The 18,872-nt window shown below is 33.1% G+C and overlaps 1 protein-coding gene across 2 annotated transcripts; it reads right to left on the reverse strand.

Moving 5' to 3' along the window:
- Positions 1-7,073: 7,073 nt before the first annotated feature.
- On the reverse strand, positions 7,074-18,107 carry LOC114267694 (pyruvate kinase, cytosolic isozyme). 2 transcript variants are annotated; one of them, XM_028208738.2, is made up of 4 exons: positions 17,448-18,107; positions 16,166-16,445; positions 11,187-11,648; positions 7,074-8,174 (listed from the first exon to the last, which is right to left on the reverse strand). In XM_028208738.2, exons 2-4 carry the CDS (start codon positions 16,421-16,423, stop codon positions 7,362-7,364), a joined length of 1,533 nt encoding a protein of 510 aa, XP_028064539.2. In that variant the 5' UTR covers positions 16,424-16,445; positions 17,448-18,107; the 3' UTR covers positions 7,074-7,361. The 2 variants fall into 2 exon arrangements, with proteins under 2 accessions (XP_028064539.2, XP_028064540.2); XM_028208739.2 differs by having other exon boundaries at positions 17,258-18,021.
- Positions 18,108-18,872: the final 765 nt, after the last annotated feature.

Below are 18,872 nucleotides of genomic sequence, written 5' to 3' on the forward strand. Positions count from 1 at the left end.
CCAATGGCTTAATTTGCTCATTTTGACAAAGGATAGTTTCTATATGGTATTATTACATTCAGAAAATAAAAATAAAAATTTTGAATAAAAGAAAACAAGACAATGGTTTGAACTCTTTGTTAATGCAAATAGCAAAACCATTGCCTCCATTTGGCTATTCATTCTCCAGTAATAAGGGTACGCTATATTGACCTCTTCAGAAGTTTAAAAACAAAAATAGGGTAACTTACACCTATACCTCATGAGATTTGGATTTAATACATATCATTCGTGACATTTGGAAAATTATAAATCTCAGGGGTGACAATATAATTTACCCAAAAAAATATAACAAATTCTACAAATTTATTATAGTTATACCAACTTTCCTTTTAGTGCCTCGAGGGGCAAAAACTAATACAGGATGTGTGAAGACCCAAACATAAATAAGTAGAACATATATTTCAATATAAAAGAGACGACAATATATATATATATATATTTTAACTATATAACTAAAGGAATTACTAACGAAAAGTAGAGCAAGTGTAATGAGAATAAAAACTTGAGCAAATTTCACTTTACCTCCTTATAGTTTGGTCCATGTGCAGATCACCTTTCTATCATTTGAAAATAATCACATAACATCTATGTGGTTTATGAACAGAAATGCATCGTCACATTTTTCATCCAAACTAACTAGAGGTGAAACTCATATGCCATTGTTGTGAGTAGGTGTGATTACAATAAATTTTTTAGGCAAAACACCCCGTACTTTTTAAATTTACAAATATATCAATTTCTTTTCTTCTTCATGTGCCCTCTATACAAACCCAAATCATCAACCCATCCAACTATGCCTCAAATTCATTATCTTTAATGTGTTTTAATGGGATTGTATAGACTGCTAAGCGATTATTAAGGAATTTGCATCTGATTATGACAAAAAAGTTGTGATGCACCATTTTGTCTAACTCCAGATTGTTGTTTGCAGTGTAATCATGTTTTCTCTTAACTGCAAAAGCCATGGTTATGGAGTTCTCTTTTAGTATTATAACAAGGATCTACCTTCCCTCACCAAAGACCACTGCCCTACACCTCCCAATGCACCCCACATACCCATTTGCACGCCCCGTACACAGTACACACACACACAATAATTCACCTTTACCCTATATATATAATATATTTAGCAAACTAATAATTCACCTTTATGATAATAATAATAATAATAATAATAATAATAAGAAGAAGAAGAAGAAGAAGAAGAAGAAGAATAGAGGGTTACTATTTATCCCTACCTTTCTTCTTAGAACCCTCACCTCCTCCCATTATTATTTTTTTTTTAACTCCAATTTTATCCCAACATAAATTTCCGCTTTTAACCTCACCCCTAATCTTCTAACCCTGATTTACCTAACACTAACCCTAATCTCATCCTCTATCATTTCTAGCACACCACCATCTCTGACCACCACTTTTAACCATTATCTCACAACCGCCATCACCACCGCCCTTCTCCACCACCAACCACCACTTCTTCCACCTCCAGCCAATCCTCCCACCCCGTGACAAACTCTTCTTGTGACCCACCAAGCAAGCCTACGATTGCAACCCATCGCCATTGCAAACCCCCATGACGACCGACCCACCGCCATCGCAGCCTCCTACGACCGTCGATCCACCGCCATCGCAACCCCTACATCTGCGAGCTGCTACTATCGCAACCCTAGCCATCACGATCGCAACCCACTACAAGCCCCCTTCTTTTTTGCCACTGCTACAAGACTTCTACAAACCCTAGATCTAGGGTTTGCGCCACTCGTTCTCTTTAGCCGCCATTACCATCGCTACCGTAACCCATGCAAAGAAGAAGAAAGGAAATAAAGGGTGTGGGTTCGCAATTCTCTCTCTCTCTCTCTCTCTCTCTCTCTCTCTCTCTACGATGATGATAGCGACGATCAATGATGGCAGCGTGTCATGACCCAAACCTGCCCCTAAAATTTTGATTCATAACCAGTCAGTAATAACATGATTACCTACTGCCTCATACAGAAAACAAATGTTTTTAATAATGGGGCCTTAAGCGGAAGCAAATTTAAGAAATAACGTCCATTGAGCGATGCTTAAATGGTCAAGATAAAATAAAAGTCAAGACATTAAGTTACACATCCACAAGACCAGCATAACAAACACCATACAAAAGTCTTAACATAGACATAAAGTCAAAAGACAACAGCTCCATCTTGGAGTTTCAACACGAGAGGTCCTTATAAGTAATTTCCTGAGGCTGACTCTAAGGTTGACCTCCATGCTGATCACCTACGCACATATAACATAGGGGGTGAGCGACGTTTATTGCATTATAGTAAAGTAAAGAAAATCAAATGAATAATCTTGAATTAAAAGAAAGCATATTATGTGAACACAATACTCTTCCACAATTACATCCTTTACAACATTATCCATAATCATATTTACAGAACGGTCTTAGGTCCAACATATTACGGAACGGCCTCAGGCCCAATATATAACAGAGCGGCCTCAAGCCCAACATCTAACAAAATGACCTCAAGCCCACATATATCACAACGGTCTCGGGCCCACATATTAACATAGCGGCCTTGGGGCCACATATTAACACAACGGTCTCGGGTCCAATCATATATCACAACGGCCTCGGGCCCACATATTAACACAACAGCCTCGAGCCCAATCGTATATCATCATATCATTAACAGAACAACCGTGGGCCCAAGCACATCATAGTGTAAATGGAACGACCTTAGGTCCATATTGCACATGTCATATAACGTTCATAAAACTCATTCATTTCGATCACAACACAATATCAAAATAAGTCACTATACCTAGATCAAAATAATCAATTAAGAAATATCTTCATAATACTATTATTCACAATGATGTTGGTCGTGCGACTGTCCTTCTAGTAGGTGACCTACATAACATAACACATATACAAATTCGGTAAACAATTCATTCAATTCTTAGTCTTTTCCTTTATTTCTTTGTTTTATGATTCATTCGTTTTCCATTCATCTTTAGGCATTTCAGAGGATCAAAACATGCACACACATAGATTCAGAAGGTCGGAGAAGTTAACAGAAAAAGACATTTTTTTCCCAATTTTCCACACATACGGCTTGCATGTGCAATTAAAGCAATAGTGATGCTCAGATTTGTTCTGTTTTCCACACGTGCGGCTGTGAGCTCCGCACATGTAGTTCTAGACTTTTCTGGACAGTCCGAAAATTGATTCAACCTTAAGCTTCTAAACTCATTTTCAAATCCAAATTCATGCAAAAACAACTCAATAACATGATATACTAACATGATTCATATGTAATTACAACTCAAACACATCAATCTTGCTTCAATGATAAAATCAAGGTCTCATCTTTTTCTTACATTCATAAATTACATAATCATACCCAAAATACATATAAACATAGATGATCTTTCCACAAATCAACAATTTAGAGCTTATTTCATGAATTATTCACAAGATTGAACTCAAATCAAACAAAGGTGAAGAGATTAAGGTTCCACTTCTTGAATTTAGTTCAAACGATTACACATTCCCAAACCCTAACTCACATAAGTGTTGAATCTTCAAATCCTTCTTGATTTCAAGCAAAAGATGAGTTGTATACAAGAATTATAGGTAGATTTCCATAGCTTAGCTCAAATCCAGGGTTTGCCCATTGAATCTCCTCCAAATCCCTAGCTTTTCCTCCTCCTCTCTCTCTAACTCATTCTTTAACAAACTCTCAAAATGGTAAACTCAATAAGCTATATACATATATACTTAGGTCAACAAAACTTATTTAAATCATTACAAATCGTAATTTCACAAAATTTTACTGTAGGCTCTAAAAATTATGATAAACATAGATATAAAGTCAGTTTTGGTTTCTAGCGCCTCTAAGGCTTTCAATTTCAGTTCAAAGTTGTAATTGCAACAGATATTCCTACATTCAACAGATATAATTCCAAAATCACATAGTTCACATACTTAAACTTACAAATTCATATCAAACACATAGTCACATGAATAATTAAGCATAATCAGGTAGGTTTATCACACAACGATCGCAAAAGACAGTGATGATGGGTGGTAACAGTGACACCAAAGGATAAAAAATGGTGGAGAGAAATCGATAGTGCTCCAGTGGAGATGGAAAGGGTAGGTAAAAGAGAAAATTAGGGTTTGGAAAATTAGGGGTATAGTTGGGGGGTTCAAAGAGAAAAATGAGTGGAGAGAAAATTATGGTTCGGGCTAGGGTTAGGGTTTGGGAAATTAGGGGTATAGTTAGTATTATGTTGGGGGTCCAAAAAGAAAATAGAGGGGGCTCATTTTGCTAGGTAGGGGTTCAAAGAAGTGGGCGGGTCTAAAGAAGAAAGGTAAGGTAAATAGCAGCCCTCTAATAATAAAGGCGCTCAACCCATAAATCCAAAATTGAATTTTTTTTGCCTAAAAGTCCACATACTAAACTATGTCAATAAGGACATACTTCTGTGAAATGACCAAACTACCTATACATATACCTATATATACCACTCTTTGTCTATCAAACTTTGATTTCAAACCCTAATGCAACCAAAGAATCTCAGCCGCCATCTACACCCACCAATTCCAACTCCTTCACTGTCATCTCTACTGTCGTGACCTCTCTTCTCTCCGTTGTCTACCCCAGGTGTCATCTCATCTCCAACGCACGCTATTGTCAGTAGCGAAGATGTACAAGGGGTGGAGGGACACAATGAAGAGACTTTGGAAAGCGGCGGAGGAACTCAAGTTTAGGGTTCTAGCGAAAGCTTAGGTTGGATTCGCCGAATCGATGTTGCAAAAGTGTTCCAGTCTTGTTAGACTATCTCTTAAAATGGCAAGTTTAGGGTTTTCGATGACTATTCATTGGATCTAGTGTTTTTTTGATGGATGAGAAAAATGGGTTTGATGTTTAAAGTATGTTTTGAGTGGTGAAAGGGCTCTCTGTACATATTTTTATTGTGTGGTTTTTGTTTCTCCATTCATTTGTGTGTTTGATTTGCTGAGAAAATCAAAGTAAATCAAGAAAATGAATTCATTTTGGAAATTTCAGTTAATGTTAACCAAGAATAATGTAGCTAAGTTGAGCTTTGTACAAATCTGTTTTCTATAGTATATGTCCAAATCTATAATGTAGATAAGTTGCTTTTGGTAGTGGTTTGAACATGTAAGGAATTGATTGTGATTTTGTTGTCTAGTGTGTTGTTGCAGCTAAAATTTGTAAAATTTCGAAAAATAAAAGGCTCAGATTTGTTCAAAAATTGAAAGATAGGTTGAGATATGTTCAAAAAATTAAATAGATAAAAAAAAATAAAAATAAAAACTATTTCAAAATAAAGGAAATAGACTTGGCAAATTCAACAGATAGATTAAAATATTAAAATAATTTGGACAAATAAGAAAAAATTAAGACATTTCAAATTTGAAAAAATAGACTTTAACAAATAGGTTATATATAATAAAAAAAAAATTAACATATAGAAGTTAATTTGGACAGACAAGAAAAAATTAGGACATATTTCAACCGATAGATTTTTTCAACAAATAGGTTAATAATTTTCATAGATAGATATAAATTTAAACAATTAGGTTTAAAAAAATTAAACAGATAAAACAATATTTGAATAGGTAGGTTAAAATAAAGAGCAAACTTGGAAATAAAATATCCTCCAAAATATACTTCTCACCAAAAAAAAATTTACCCATAGGACCTTAAGCCTCAAGCAATCCTCATATTGAATTTATCGCTAATTTTCTCTAATAATAATAATAAAGAGAACCCATAATTCAACCCAATCCAATCCCATAGCACCACCTTCATCCTGTACTTCCTTGTTGAAGAATTACAAGAGAATATTATTTGATGAAATTATGAAGGTGAATGGCAGCCAAAACCAATACATACATACATACGTAGGCTTAGGATTGGTGGTGGCAGGGAATGGCGGTCAGTGGGGACGGTGGTGAGCCTGCCAAGAGGTGGCTGGGGTGGTTTGGTGGTGTAGAGTTAGGGCTAACATTTAGCAGAGAAGATGAGGTATGATGTATACATATGGGGTATTGTGGATTTTTTGTTATTATTGTTAACAAAGTTATGTGTTGTTTACAAACCAAATGAGAGTTATGTAATTATTTTTAAATGACAAAAAGGTTTAAATTATGATCAATAGCAGGTATATAGATAGCAGGTATATAAACCGTGATTTCAAATCCAGAGGTTAATGATTTAATTGTACTCTGGAAACTATACATAAGGCAAAGTTTTGTTTTTTGAGGGTTGATAGTGAAAAAAATTGACAGATAAGTCACCCTTATGCTGTGTTTAGTTGGGAGATTTGAGGAGGGATTTAAAAAGGAAAAGGAAAAAAGTGTGTGAAACTATGTGAAATGTAGGTATATTTTTTTTACATTTCACCTACCTTTTTCATTTCCCTTTCCAAATCCCTCAACCAAACACAGCATTACTGTCACTCTACATAACTATACATAAGATTTGCACCTCATACAACTTGTTTAATTCTTTCTAAGTCAATGAATCCTTTTCTTCAGTTGAGAATCTCCTTTCTCCCACGCCGTCCCAATAGGAATACTTTTGATTAAAAAATAAATCTGATTTATTTCATACCCCTCGCTCAATGAGAAAATGAGTGAAAATTTACAGGATCAAACCTATGGAACTTCAGGAATTTCAGGAATGATATAAAAAAAGAGGGGGAAAATATTAAAAAATATTAAATAAAAATAAATAAGTAAATAAAAATAAAATAAGAGAGTCCAAATTTCAAATGAACAAATTCAAACTTAGAAAAAAATCTTTCTGATTCTCGAAGAATGAGGGGCAAAAGAATTGATCGAGAAAGATCTCTTGTTCTTATTAGAACAAGAGGAACTTAATTTAACTACACCAAAAACTCCTGCGGATTAGTGTAGTGTAATTTACCATAGTAATAATAGTTGGTAACCACTAACCACCATCTACAAACCTGATGCAGAGGACTTTAACACCTGTTTCAAAACTTCAAAATAATAAGAAGGAAGCAGCTCAACTATTATTTCAATGTAGCTGCAAAGACAGATATATATGTTCCATACACAAAGGAAAACTCACAGGTAGGAAGAAGTCAATCCATCCAGATCAGATGCATCCAAAAACATATCTAAATGGAAAATAATAGAATCCCAACATACTTATAAAGACTGCAAATTTAAAAGCATTAATAAGGATCAGCAAGCAAAATGAAGGTCCACCTTAACAGTTGCAGCCTCCAGAAGCCGATCTAGACAATCCATTTTACTCCATATTATTCCCACATTACTTGACTATGCAAATCTTAATAACCGAGGCAGCGCCAATGCGATGAAGCGCCACAACAGCATCACCAGGCTGGCACAAACCCTTCTCTATTGCTGACTTCAATGCAGCTTCCAAGATCACCTCCGTAGATTCAGCATCAGTTGCCTTCGCAGATCCTTCAGCAAGAAGTGGAATCAAACCCCTGTAGATCAAACTATGCCTTGCAGGTGTCTCATCACTACAGGTCCAATCAAAAGAATCAGTGGTCAAAACCGGGACTACAACCGACAGGATCGGGACAGCTGGCCGATACTTGGCGACTAGTTTGGCAGTTGTCCCACCACGTGTCAACACCACAATGAGTTTTGCTCTAGCCTTGTTAGCCGTTCGGACAGCCGAGGACGCAAGGCTCTCCAATGGGCTCATTGGCAGTGGAGTTGACTTTATCATCTCTTTAAAGATAGCCCCATAATCGAGCGATGACTCTGCCTCAATGCAAATTCGAGCCATGATTTTCACAGCGAGCTCGGGATAGGCTCCTGCAGCACTTTCCCCACTAAGCATGACACAATCAGTGCCATCCAAGACAGCATTAGCTACATCGGTGGCCTCAGCACGGGTTGGCCGGGGAGACTTGATCATCGATTCAAGCATCTGTGTGGCAGTTACAACTGGCTTGCCAACAAGATTACATTTGTATATCATCATTTTCTGTGCCAGGAAGATTTTCTCAACTGGGATTTCCATACCAAGATCACCTCGGGCAACCATAAAGGAGTCAGTCTCGCGTAAGATTTCATCAAAGTTGATAACTCCCTCCTGGTTCTCAACCTTCAAAAGAACCCAGCAGTCAAAAATCACACGAACATCAACAAATACTACACCCTCAAAATCTAGCAATTGTAGATGTCAACTTCGGCTTAAATGGGAACAATAAAAATTTTTATAGGATTTTGTGTGTGTGTGTGTGTGTGTTTTAAATATCAGCCATTACATATCATATTGCATTACGTACAGATTTTGATATATGAGCTGATACTATTTGATATTTGACCGACATATAATCGTATCACTGTTACTGACCAAGAGACCGATACCATTATTTAAAACCTATGTTACATGGACTCAGTTATGAGAATTGGATACGGGTACGGATACGACCTTCATGAACTTAAATGTTAGGAAATTGGGATATGTATTCAAAAGTAGGATATGGGTATGAGGACTCCTTATGGACACTTGTTTATGTTACATATTATGTCAGATTTAGGAAACATATATAATTTGTAAATCAGATTTAGGAAAAATATATAATTTCTAACAAATCAGATTTTTAGGAAAAACTCATCAGGTTATAAATGTTTCTTTTCTAACAAATTTGAACTTCTTATACTTCAAAACATAGTAAAAAGTTGGAAGATCCAAATGTCTAAATTCGGTAGTCCCCACGTCATGTCCGGTGGACATGGATATTTTTGAGAAAAATAGAAGAGTCCGTGTAAACATAGTTTAAACCATAGCCACCCCAATACAATAAATCAATGGAGACTTGTAATAAATAATCGTAATTGTATATCAGATTTCCTGTAGACATTACATCAAGCAATGCAATCCAAACATGACTCAACTTGATGAAGCATTGTCCCAACCAACCCAATCCAAATATATCAACAATCTCCAAGGTTAAATATTTTAGACAAAGTCTAGATATAACATGTCAATGATGTCATATTATACACAAACCAAACCATAAATCACTATATACTAAAATTATATATAATGTCTGCAGTTAAATTAACATATGTAGCAAATCTAAATATAACATATAAAATATTATATTAAATAGCATACATGATATAGTTTATAATATTTAATCTGTCAGTCCCATTTATGTGTTGGCACAAAAATTCCCTAAAATGTGGTGGGAGGGAGTACAGACACCAAATAAAATTATCTAACTATAAAGAAAAGACATTTCGTTTTAGTAGTTGTATCCGTGTCTGACTCATAAAAGACACAGACATTTGGACACACTAAGAAACATGTTGTACACATCACGTGGCATGTCCGATTTGTTATTATATTTTTCAATGGAAACGTTAGGGCCACTACAAGGACCTATGAAGCATGAGTACTTGAAAAAACATGCCGTACTCGTACTGGATGCTTACGGGCGTATGGTGCCTAGTATGGTTTGCATACGTACCGGCCAGATACACGAAACACAGATCCAAATTTTTGCTTCTTAATTTTTGGCGTACCCAAACGTACCTAATATATACCCAAGCCATATCGTACCGTACCTCAGTTGAAATAATATTTTCTTCTACTACAGAGATAAAACTCCTTCCACTAGACTTCTTTTTTAATTTTAGTTTTATGCTTAGCATGATTTTAAAATTAAACTATGGTTTGTAAGTTATTTAATATATTGACATTTAATTCTGATTTATACCTTTACAAATTGAGTTATTTGGGATAATCTAAATAAATATACTTTTTGACTTTTTACGAAAAGATGTGCAGAAAAGTAGAGAGGTGATGTGATCTAAATAAGTGCACTTATATCCATCATGCCAAACAACTATTAAACCATTTAATTAATTTTTGCATTATTCTAAATTAAAAATAAATAGTTTTTTTATAAGCATAACAAGCCGTACTTGCACCTTACTTTTTTGAATTTTACCGTATCAACGTACCTGTATCGTACCAATACCAATATTCGTACAGGTACCCGTGCGTCATAGACAAGGACTCGTGTGTCATGTCCAATTACGTTTGTAATGTTACAAGTGTGAATTGTAATATCAAAAGTGAGAATTGTAATATTAAAGCGTTATGATCAATTAAAACTTAAAAAATCATAAATAAAGCTATGTATGTTTAAACAGAAACCTAGCAGCAAATAAATAAAGGAGATGAAGAAGTCCTAGCTAAAAAAACATAATGGCCTTGTTTGGTTTGGTTTTGAAAAAGTAATTTTAGAGAAAAATTTTTAAAATTTTATTTGGTTTAGTGAATTTGGAAAAAAAAAAATTTAAATCACTCTCTCCCTCCTATACATCAATCAATCATTTTTTCTCTCTCCTCTCTCTTTTTTAATCACTTCTTCTCTCACACACATCTACTCAACTATAACAAAATATCAAATCATCCCAAATTTTCATATTCCAAAACTATTTTCAAAATATACAACCAAACAAACCAAAAAAAAATTATAAACTTTCTCCTCAAAATTTTTTTTGAAAATTTATCTCCCAAAACCAAACCAAACACACCCAACATTTTTATGCCTCTGTGATTGGGACAAAAATAAAACCTATTTAAGCCCTTGTTGAAAGATTTCATACGGATTTTGTTTTATTTAAATCCATATCTGCATCCTGAATTTTTTTTAAATTGTCATGTCCCATGTTCGTGCCTATAATTCTTTCTATCGAATGTGTGTGTAGAAACAGAGAGAGGGCTATTAGTATGGATAGTGGTTATGAAGTCCTGCTGACAGCCCCTTCCTTTATGGGATTGGCTAAAAAATAGTGATAGGCATGGAGAGGGCTCCCCTCATGCAATCCAGTTGTAGTTGTCTTGGCTGCGGCCCTTTAATTACCAAAAAACAAAAAAAAAAAAAGAAACACACACAGACATAGAGGGACATTGATCATATGCATAGAAGCAAAGAAGGTTGCTGCCAAATTACTAAAACTCCTCTATAAGTTTTGCAGAAATTTAGGTTAAATTTCCCAAGCAGGAAGAGGTTACCAACAACCTACCCCAAAAACAAAAAAGATAGAATGTTCATTATGATAATAAATAGTTTATGACAACATTTAATTTGCATACCTTTGACATCAATTGTATATGCTTGGCATGAATCCCAAGAACCTTTCGGACATTAACAAGATCCGAGCCCTTGCGCACAAAAGAGAGAGCAATCATATCGATGTTGTTAGGAACACCCCATTCCAGGATGTCTTCCTTGTCCTTCTCTGTAAGTGTAGGAAGATCCACCACAACACCAGGAAGATTCACATTCTTCCTCTCACCTAAGACAGCAGTGTTCTGGCAACAGCATCTCACTGTTCCAGCAGCTGGATCACATGACAAGACAGTAAGACTGATAGTGCCATCTGCACATAAGATGGTATTCCCAGGCTTCACATCAACAGGCAGCTTTTTGTAGCTCATGGAGATCATCTCCGCATCCCCTTTTATGCTGTAATCAGTGGAAATAGTAACTTCCTGACCCTCCTTGAGTTGAACAGGCTTTGCATCCTTTAGGAAACCAGTTCGAATCTCAGGTCCCTGCAATAAAAGAAAAAACCATGACACAGCCATATAAAATGACTTCAAGAGATGCAATATATAAGAGTTATAAAAGGTGAACAAGACATAATTAAAGATACAAATACATAAAAGCAAAAAATAATTATCACACATGCCATGTCCTATAGGAGGATGAAAGGAACATACGTACTCCAGGCACTTTGTGATTAATTGTTCAAGAGTTAAAAATCGTTGATTCCTTTTTATTCAAATTTGTAGTGAATTGGTTGACCAACTCAAGTGGCTGGTTGACCAACATGCTTGACAGGTTGACTTGGACCAGTCTAGGTTAACCAAGTTTAAACGTTTATAGCTTGTGAAGCTCTTGTGCTGTGCAAATCTTAACCTTTTACTTAAATTCTTTTAAGGTGTACAATGCATTCATGTCATACATTCACATTAAGATACATAAAATAAACGTATGTGATGTAAAGCAAATGAACACAAGGATTTAAAGTGGTTCAGTATACCTCTCGTGCATACATCCAATCCAGAGTTACCTTGCCAGCTATGAAGCATGGGTACTTCAACTAACATATTGTACTTGTGTGGGTACTTACCGGGATACTTTGCATTGTAGTTTCACATTAGGAATGGCAATGGGGGGCAATGGGGTGGATATTAATTCCCCATCCCCATTCCCCTATAATAAATTTTCCCCATTCCCCATTCCCCATGGGTACCACCCTCCCCATTTTTTAATGGGTATGGATTTTCCCCAACCCACTTTAATCCCCATTTTTATTTTTTATATTTAATGTTAACAACCACTTTTTTTTTTTTTTTTTTTTTTAAAGGTTCACAACAAAAACTAAATATCCTTTCAATCTTTTTTCTTTCTTTTTAAATATATTTAATGTTAACAAATTTTTTTATTTTTTATTTTTTATTTTTTTTTAAGGTTCACAACAAAAGTTAAATATACCTTCAATCTTTTTTCTTTCTTTTTTAATATATTTAATGTTAACAATTTTTATTTATTTATTTATTTATTTTTTATTTATTTTTTTTTTTTTTTAAGGTTCACAACAAAAGTTAAATATACCTTCAATCTTTTTTCTTTCTTTTTTAATATATTTAATGTTAACAATTTTTTTTTATTTTATTTTTTATTTAAGGTTCACAACAAAAGTTAAATATACCTTCAATCTTTTTTCTTTCTTTTTTAATATATTTAATGTTAACAACCTTCTTGTTTTTCTTTTGTCTTTTTTTTCTAAAGGTTTTAGCTAAATATACCTTCAATCTTTTTTCTTTCTTTTTTAATATATTTAATGTTAACAACTTATTTTTTTATTTTATTTTTTATTTTTTTAAGGTTCACAACAAAAGCTAAATATACATTCAATCTTATTTTATTTTATTTGGTTCAACAACAAAATCAAATACACATTAATTAATTAATTAAAAAGTTTGTTTTATAATAATCAAATATATAATTTTGAGAAAATCAAAAAGTTTGTTTGAAGAAAGTGTTATAAGACTCATATTAAATTGCATCAGGGCATAAACAAGGAATTGTTAGCCACAGACAATTTAGACATTAAACCATCTTTCTCTTAGCAAATTTGAACAATTCATTTTAATTTATCCAAAATCTAATTATACCTTTAACAAATCTGAACCACTCATTTTAAGATATCTATGCATTACCACACCCAATCCATCCTCCATCTTCTTCCTTTAGTCCCCCACGAATTTTGTTGTTTGTTACTTTTAAAAAACAAAAAATGTTTTTTCAATTAAATTTTTACTAATTTCACAACACCATCACCACTATTCTCACTTTCACTGTCACACTACCATCACCATAGCCACTACCATCATCACTGCCGCCATCACCCCACCACTATGTAACAATTTCTACTTTCACCTTCGTTCCATCACCACCACCACCACCAAATATAAAAAAATATATTTTGAATTTTTTTTATAAAAAATATTTTTCATTAAAAAATATTTTCTATCTAAATAAATGAAGCATAACATTGGGAAACAAGCTGATTTCAGTTAAATCTGTTCATAACTAAGAAAAATTCTTTTAATTTAAAAAAAATTATTTAGTATGACTTTGTATCCCCTTTTTGTTTTTCTAGCAAATAAATCTATGTACCCATCATTTCTAACCAATCACAACTCATGCTTGTTTTGATTCTCTACAATTTCCTTATTTTCAAATACATTCATATATATATATATATGTTGTATAAATTGTGTGATAACATAAAACAAATAGATTCATACTCGTTAATTGAAATTTCAGAACAAGCAAACCATTCTGAAAATTACAATACACAACAAAATAAAATAACATAGAAAAGCAAACCGAAACCTACACTAGACAATGTCCTTAATTTTTTTTAAATAAATTTAAAAAATTCTAGATATGCATAAAATTTGACAAGAATAATGTGACAATGTTAATTAATGTGTATTTGATTTTATTGTTGAGCCAAATAAAATAAAATAAGATTGAATGTATAGCTTTGGTTGTGAATCTTAAAAAAAAAAAAAAAAAAAAAAATGGTTGTGAACCTTAAAAAAAATTTAAAAAAGGAAAAAAACTAAATGTATATTTAGCTTTTGTTGTGAATCTTAAAAATTAAAAAAAAAATAGTTGTGAACCTTAAAAATAAAATAAAAAAAGATTGGAGGTATATTTAGTTTTGGTTGTGGATCTTAAAAAAAAAATAAAATAAAATAAAATAAAATAAAATAAAATTGGTTGTGAACCTGAAAAAATAAATAAATAAAAAAAAAGAAAAAAGATTGAATGTATATTTAGTTTTAGTTGTGAATCTTAAAAAAAATATATATATATATATATATATATGGGGAAATTAGTGGGTACCCATCCCCAACCCATCCCCTAGAATATCACCTACCCTACCCAATGGATAAGAAAAAGAGGGGAAAACCCATGTATTTGGGTTGGGTCTCCATGGATACCCACAGGGTAGGTTATCCATTGCCATCCCTATTTCACATACTTATCAGGTACAAGAAACGTACATCCAATTTTTTTTTCTCTTACTTTTTGCCGTAGTCCGAAGGTACCAAGTATATACTCAAGTCCAAAAATTGGTTTAGACACAATTTCAATAGAAACCCAATGAAATTCTAATATTTAGAATATAATTTGAACAGTCCAGCATATGCAGTCAAGGAACAAATTTGTGTTTCTTTTCCATTGAAACAAGCAAAACATTTCCAATTCCTTGAAAACCAATATGAAGCATTAGTGGAATACCAAAATTTATGTTTCCACCAAAACACACAACAATACAAAACATATAGAAATAACAAATATCAGGAATATTCAAACAAAGTCATTTCTATTTGCCTTCTTTCATAAATATATATATATATTCGAGACCAAAGGAAAATTTTAATTTTATTGGAAAATCTGATAAACTAGAAAGGAGAAGAGAGTTCTACAAGTTAAGAGAAGTGCTGTACAACTTGCAAGTGCAGCTCCTTTTTTTTCATAATCCCTTAATGATAGCAGTTAAGAGAGTTCTAGAAACAACTGTTGTACTCCTTGCACTTCCAAAACCAACAAAAATCAAGTGTCTCTCTTATAATTTTCCAAGGAAAAAAGTAGGTTGTGTTTGGAGAAGCTCTCCAAACACATTTCCACCCATTGATTTCAATGTGATATTTGTTTTGAGTTTTCAAATTATAATTCAACACCCACTTTTGAAAACTCCTTTTCAAGCGGGAAAATTTGGCTAACCTGATTGTCCTCCCAGACGTCCCCTAATTGACCAGAACAGTGTTCTTTTTTTTTTTTTTTTTGGCACCTGTTATTTTTATATTTTAAATAAAAAAAATATTCCCAGAATTTTTTTAAATAGGATTTTAGATTATGTGTTTGGTTATGAGTTGTAAGTTTTTTAATTAAATATCATATGTCACATCATTTTTTTTAAACTCAATTCAAAACTCATAACCAAACAAATTTTTCACACTCAAATCATAATTCCAAAACTCACAAACTCAAAATACAACTCTATTCTCAAATCATATTTAAAAAATTCTACCAAACGCTACTATAATGTTTCCCCCATAATTTCTCTACTAATAAAGAGCTACATATCATTTCATATTGCACTAGCAGGAATGTGACCAAAACTCATTGCCAGATGTTGCACTCATATCACCCATTGGCAGCGATGTCACTGTTAGCCAAATAGTAACTCAAAAATCTCACACTTACTTTTATTCTAATAAGCCTTGCAGGGCACCTAATCCTCTATGTATTGGCATAGTCCTCTATGCATATGAAAATGATTCTAAGCAATTCAGTTCACTTAAACCATATTGTAGAGTACTACTTACTAACTGTACTAAGCAATTCAGTTTGCTTATTTTTTTTAACAAAAAAAAAAAAGAATAGGAAAACAAAAAATGCATAGTGCTAGCATTCACGTAAATCTGACAAGAGAGCTTATCAATCATTAATTAAACTAAGAACAAGAATACCAAAAACTGACCTTGGTATCAAGCATGACAGCACACAAGATCTGAGTGTTCTGCATGGCAATCCTGAGATTGTTCAAGGTCTCCTGATGGTATTCATGGGTGCCATGCGAGAAGTTGAATCTGGCAACATTCATCCCTGCCTTTAGAAGCTTCTCAAGCATGGGTACACTCCGAGAAGAAGGGCCGAGGGTACACACAATCTTTGTCTTGGGAATGCGACCATCATTTGGGAGTTCTTTCAAGATTCCCTCAATTTCTATGTTTGCCATTTCACTAAATCCTGCAATAAACCTACAAAAACAACCCCAAAAAAATGGAGAAATGGGTAAGAATCAAGAAGATGTGAAAAATTACCCTGCATTAGCAATTTTTGCATGAAGGGTACAAACAGTGTTTCTTTTGTTTTGTGATTCATCCGTTACTTTGGCCACAAATTGAACATTTGCATAGTTGAGATTTGGGAACCAAGGGGAGCACAACCCTAAATTATTATGTGCAAAACCCATTTTTTTTAATAAAGTTATCGGGATATGTAGCAGGATGGATGACGATACGGTCAATATCAAACAGTATCGACAACTATATCAATTAATAACGGCATCAGAAGTCCAAAATCCCAAACCATAACAGCTGATATTTAAAACTCTGCAAAACCTCTTCATATTTGGTTTTTCATTTTTCAGGAGAAAGGGGCCTAAAAATATCTTTAAAATTAAACAGAGAAAATAGATTGCACCATTCCTTAGTTAATCTATACCAGCAGTCAGCACCAAAGGAAAAAAATAAAACAACAGATCATAAAAATATAAAATTCAAAAAAAAAATTAATTCAAAAAATAAAAAACTGAAAAGTAGCTGAAGCACTGAAGATCATGGAGTAATTAACTAAACCCATGTCATTTTTTAACAAATTACCCTAATCCCTACACTTAAAACAACTTGGGATTTGGGGAATCTGCTTCGAAATAACATGAGTTTAGTGATCAAACACGTTGATCATACATAAATTTCTAAATCTACACTTACATAACAAAGATCGGCAAATACAAATCAAAGCAAAACCATCATCAATAACTAAAATTAAAAGTAAAATAAAAGAATACCTGGTGGATGTATTCACAGAAAAACGTTAGATCTGCTAATCCACCACAATCACATTCAATTCAAGACTAGTAGTATCTTGATTGCTAATTTTTTTTATTTTTTATTTTTTGTTTAAACCTGGGGAGTTTTAAAACGAAAAAAGTAAGAGAAATCACAAGAACAGAGCAGAGAAAAGAAAACTCACTTTACCAGAAAAGAACCAAAGCACCCCGTTTCACGCCTTGTGGTTTTGATGAAGACTCCTCGTGCTAGCTAACGACAGCACAAGTGTACCTACTCAGCCCACGCGCGACCTCTTCGAATTCTCGCTACTACCTCTGCTAACCCTAATTAGAGTGGTGTGCTGAGGTTTGACGCTTTATGAGAGAGAGACCGATATACAAAATATATAAATAATCACAGCTAGGCAAAATTACAAAACATATTCTGCCAAAAAAAAAAAAAAAAAATTACAAAACATAACAAAATACTAGATTTAGGGGTTTAAGATTTACTAATAAATCAATTTTAATTACAGTAAACTTAACAAATAATACAAATAAAAATGCTAGAGTCCTACATTTTATACCTATAAATTCACCTATAATGATATGACAAAGGTGGTTAATTTCATATTATTCAGTGTGTAATCAGTAAAAAATTATCACTGATCAAACTATATTATTATAGGTTGAATTATATGAGATTTTTAAAAGTGTCAAACATTTTGCTAATACAAAATGTGGAATCTATTTCTTAAATTTATCAAAGTGCCTTTCTCTTTCAACCCAAAGGTGTGATTGAGTGGTGATAGATGTTACATCCAAAGTCTAGGTTTGACTCTTTTTCCATGTATGAGTCTACAATTTTACATTATATAGTTAAGGCCCGTTTGTTTTGGGGTATGAGAGAGAGATTGGGATTAGGATAGTTGTGAGCCCCATTTAATGTGCTGTTTATTTACAGAGTTGAGGAAGGGACTGCTAAGCTGAAAGGCTTAGGATAGGCTTTGGAGATGGAATTTAGATGAGCCTCCAGGACTTAGTATTAGAAAAATAGTCCGGCGAACTAGAAATTTTTTACTTTTATTTATTTTTTATTTTATTTTATTTTTTACATGTCAGGCATTTTTTTTAACATTAATGTTTAATTTTTTGTATTTTTTGTTAAGTAAAAATCATTATTTTATTTATTTTATTTTATTTTGAAAATTTTTTATTTTATTTTTATTTTTTAAATTTTTTTTTACATATTATGCATTTTTTTAAAAACAATAATGTTTAATATTTTTGTATTTTTTTATTATTTTATATTTATTTTATATAAAAATAATTTAGCAATTCCTACACTAACAACTATCATCAAAACAAACACAATTTTACTTAATCCCCTCACTATCAATCCCCTCACTATTAATCTTCTCACTATCAATTCCCTCCATTCTACCTCTGAAAACAAACGAGACCTAAGTGATTCTACTATATAATACTAGTATTATACAATTAATAGGACAAACTCCGTTTATATACGAGTCCTCAACTTCATGCTACATAGTTAAATAACTCCGTTATATAGTACCCAGTGTTATATGGTTAGTACAACAAATCACGCTTATGTCTGAATCTGTAACTTCAC

This window comes from Camellia sinensis, chromosome 2, assembly GCF_055761805.1.
Source record: "Camellia sinensis isolate YWXY chromosome 2, ASM5576180v1, whole genome shotgun sequence".
NCBI lineage: Eukaryota > Viridiplantae > Streptophyta > Magnoliopsida > Ericales > Theaceae > Camellia > Camellia sinensis.

Excerpts from the sequence above, each read along its gene's own strand:
- LOC114267694 (XM_028208738.2), bottom strand. The coding sequence starts at position 16,423 with ATGGCAAACATAGAAATTGAGGGAATCTTGAAAGAACTCCCAAATGAT. Across the intron at positions 11,649-16,165 it reads CTGTCATGCTTGATACCAAG|GGACCTGAGATTCGAACTGG; the intron begins GTCAGTTTTTGG and ends CTTTTATTGCAG. Across the intron at positions 8,175-11,186 it reads ATATACAATTGATGTCAAAG|GTTGAGAACCAGGAGGGAGT; the intron begins GTATGCAAATTA and ends GTTCTTTTGAAG.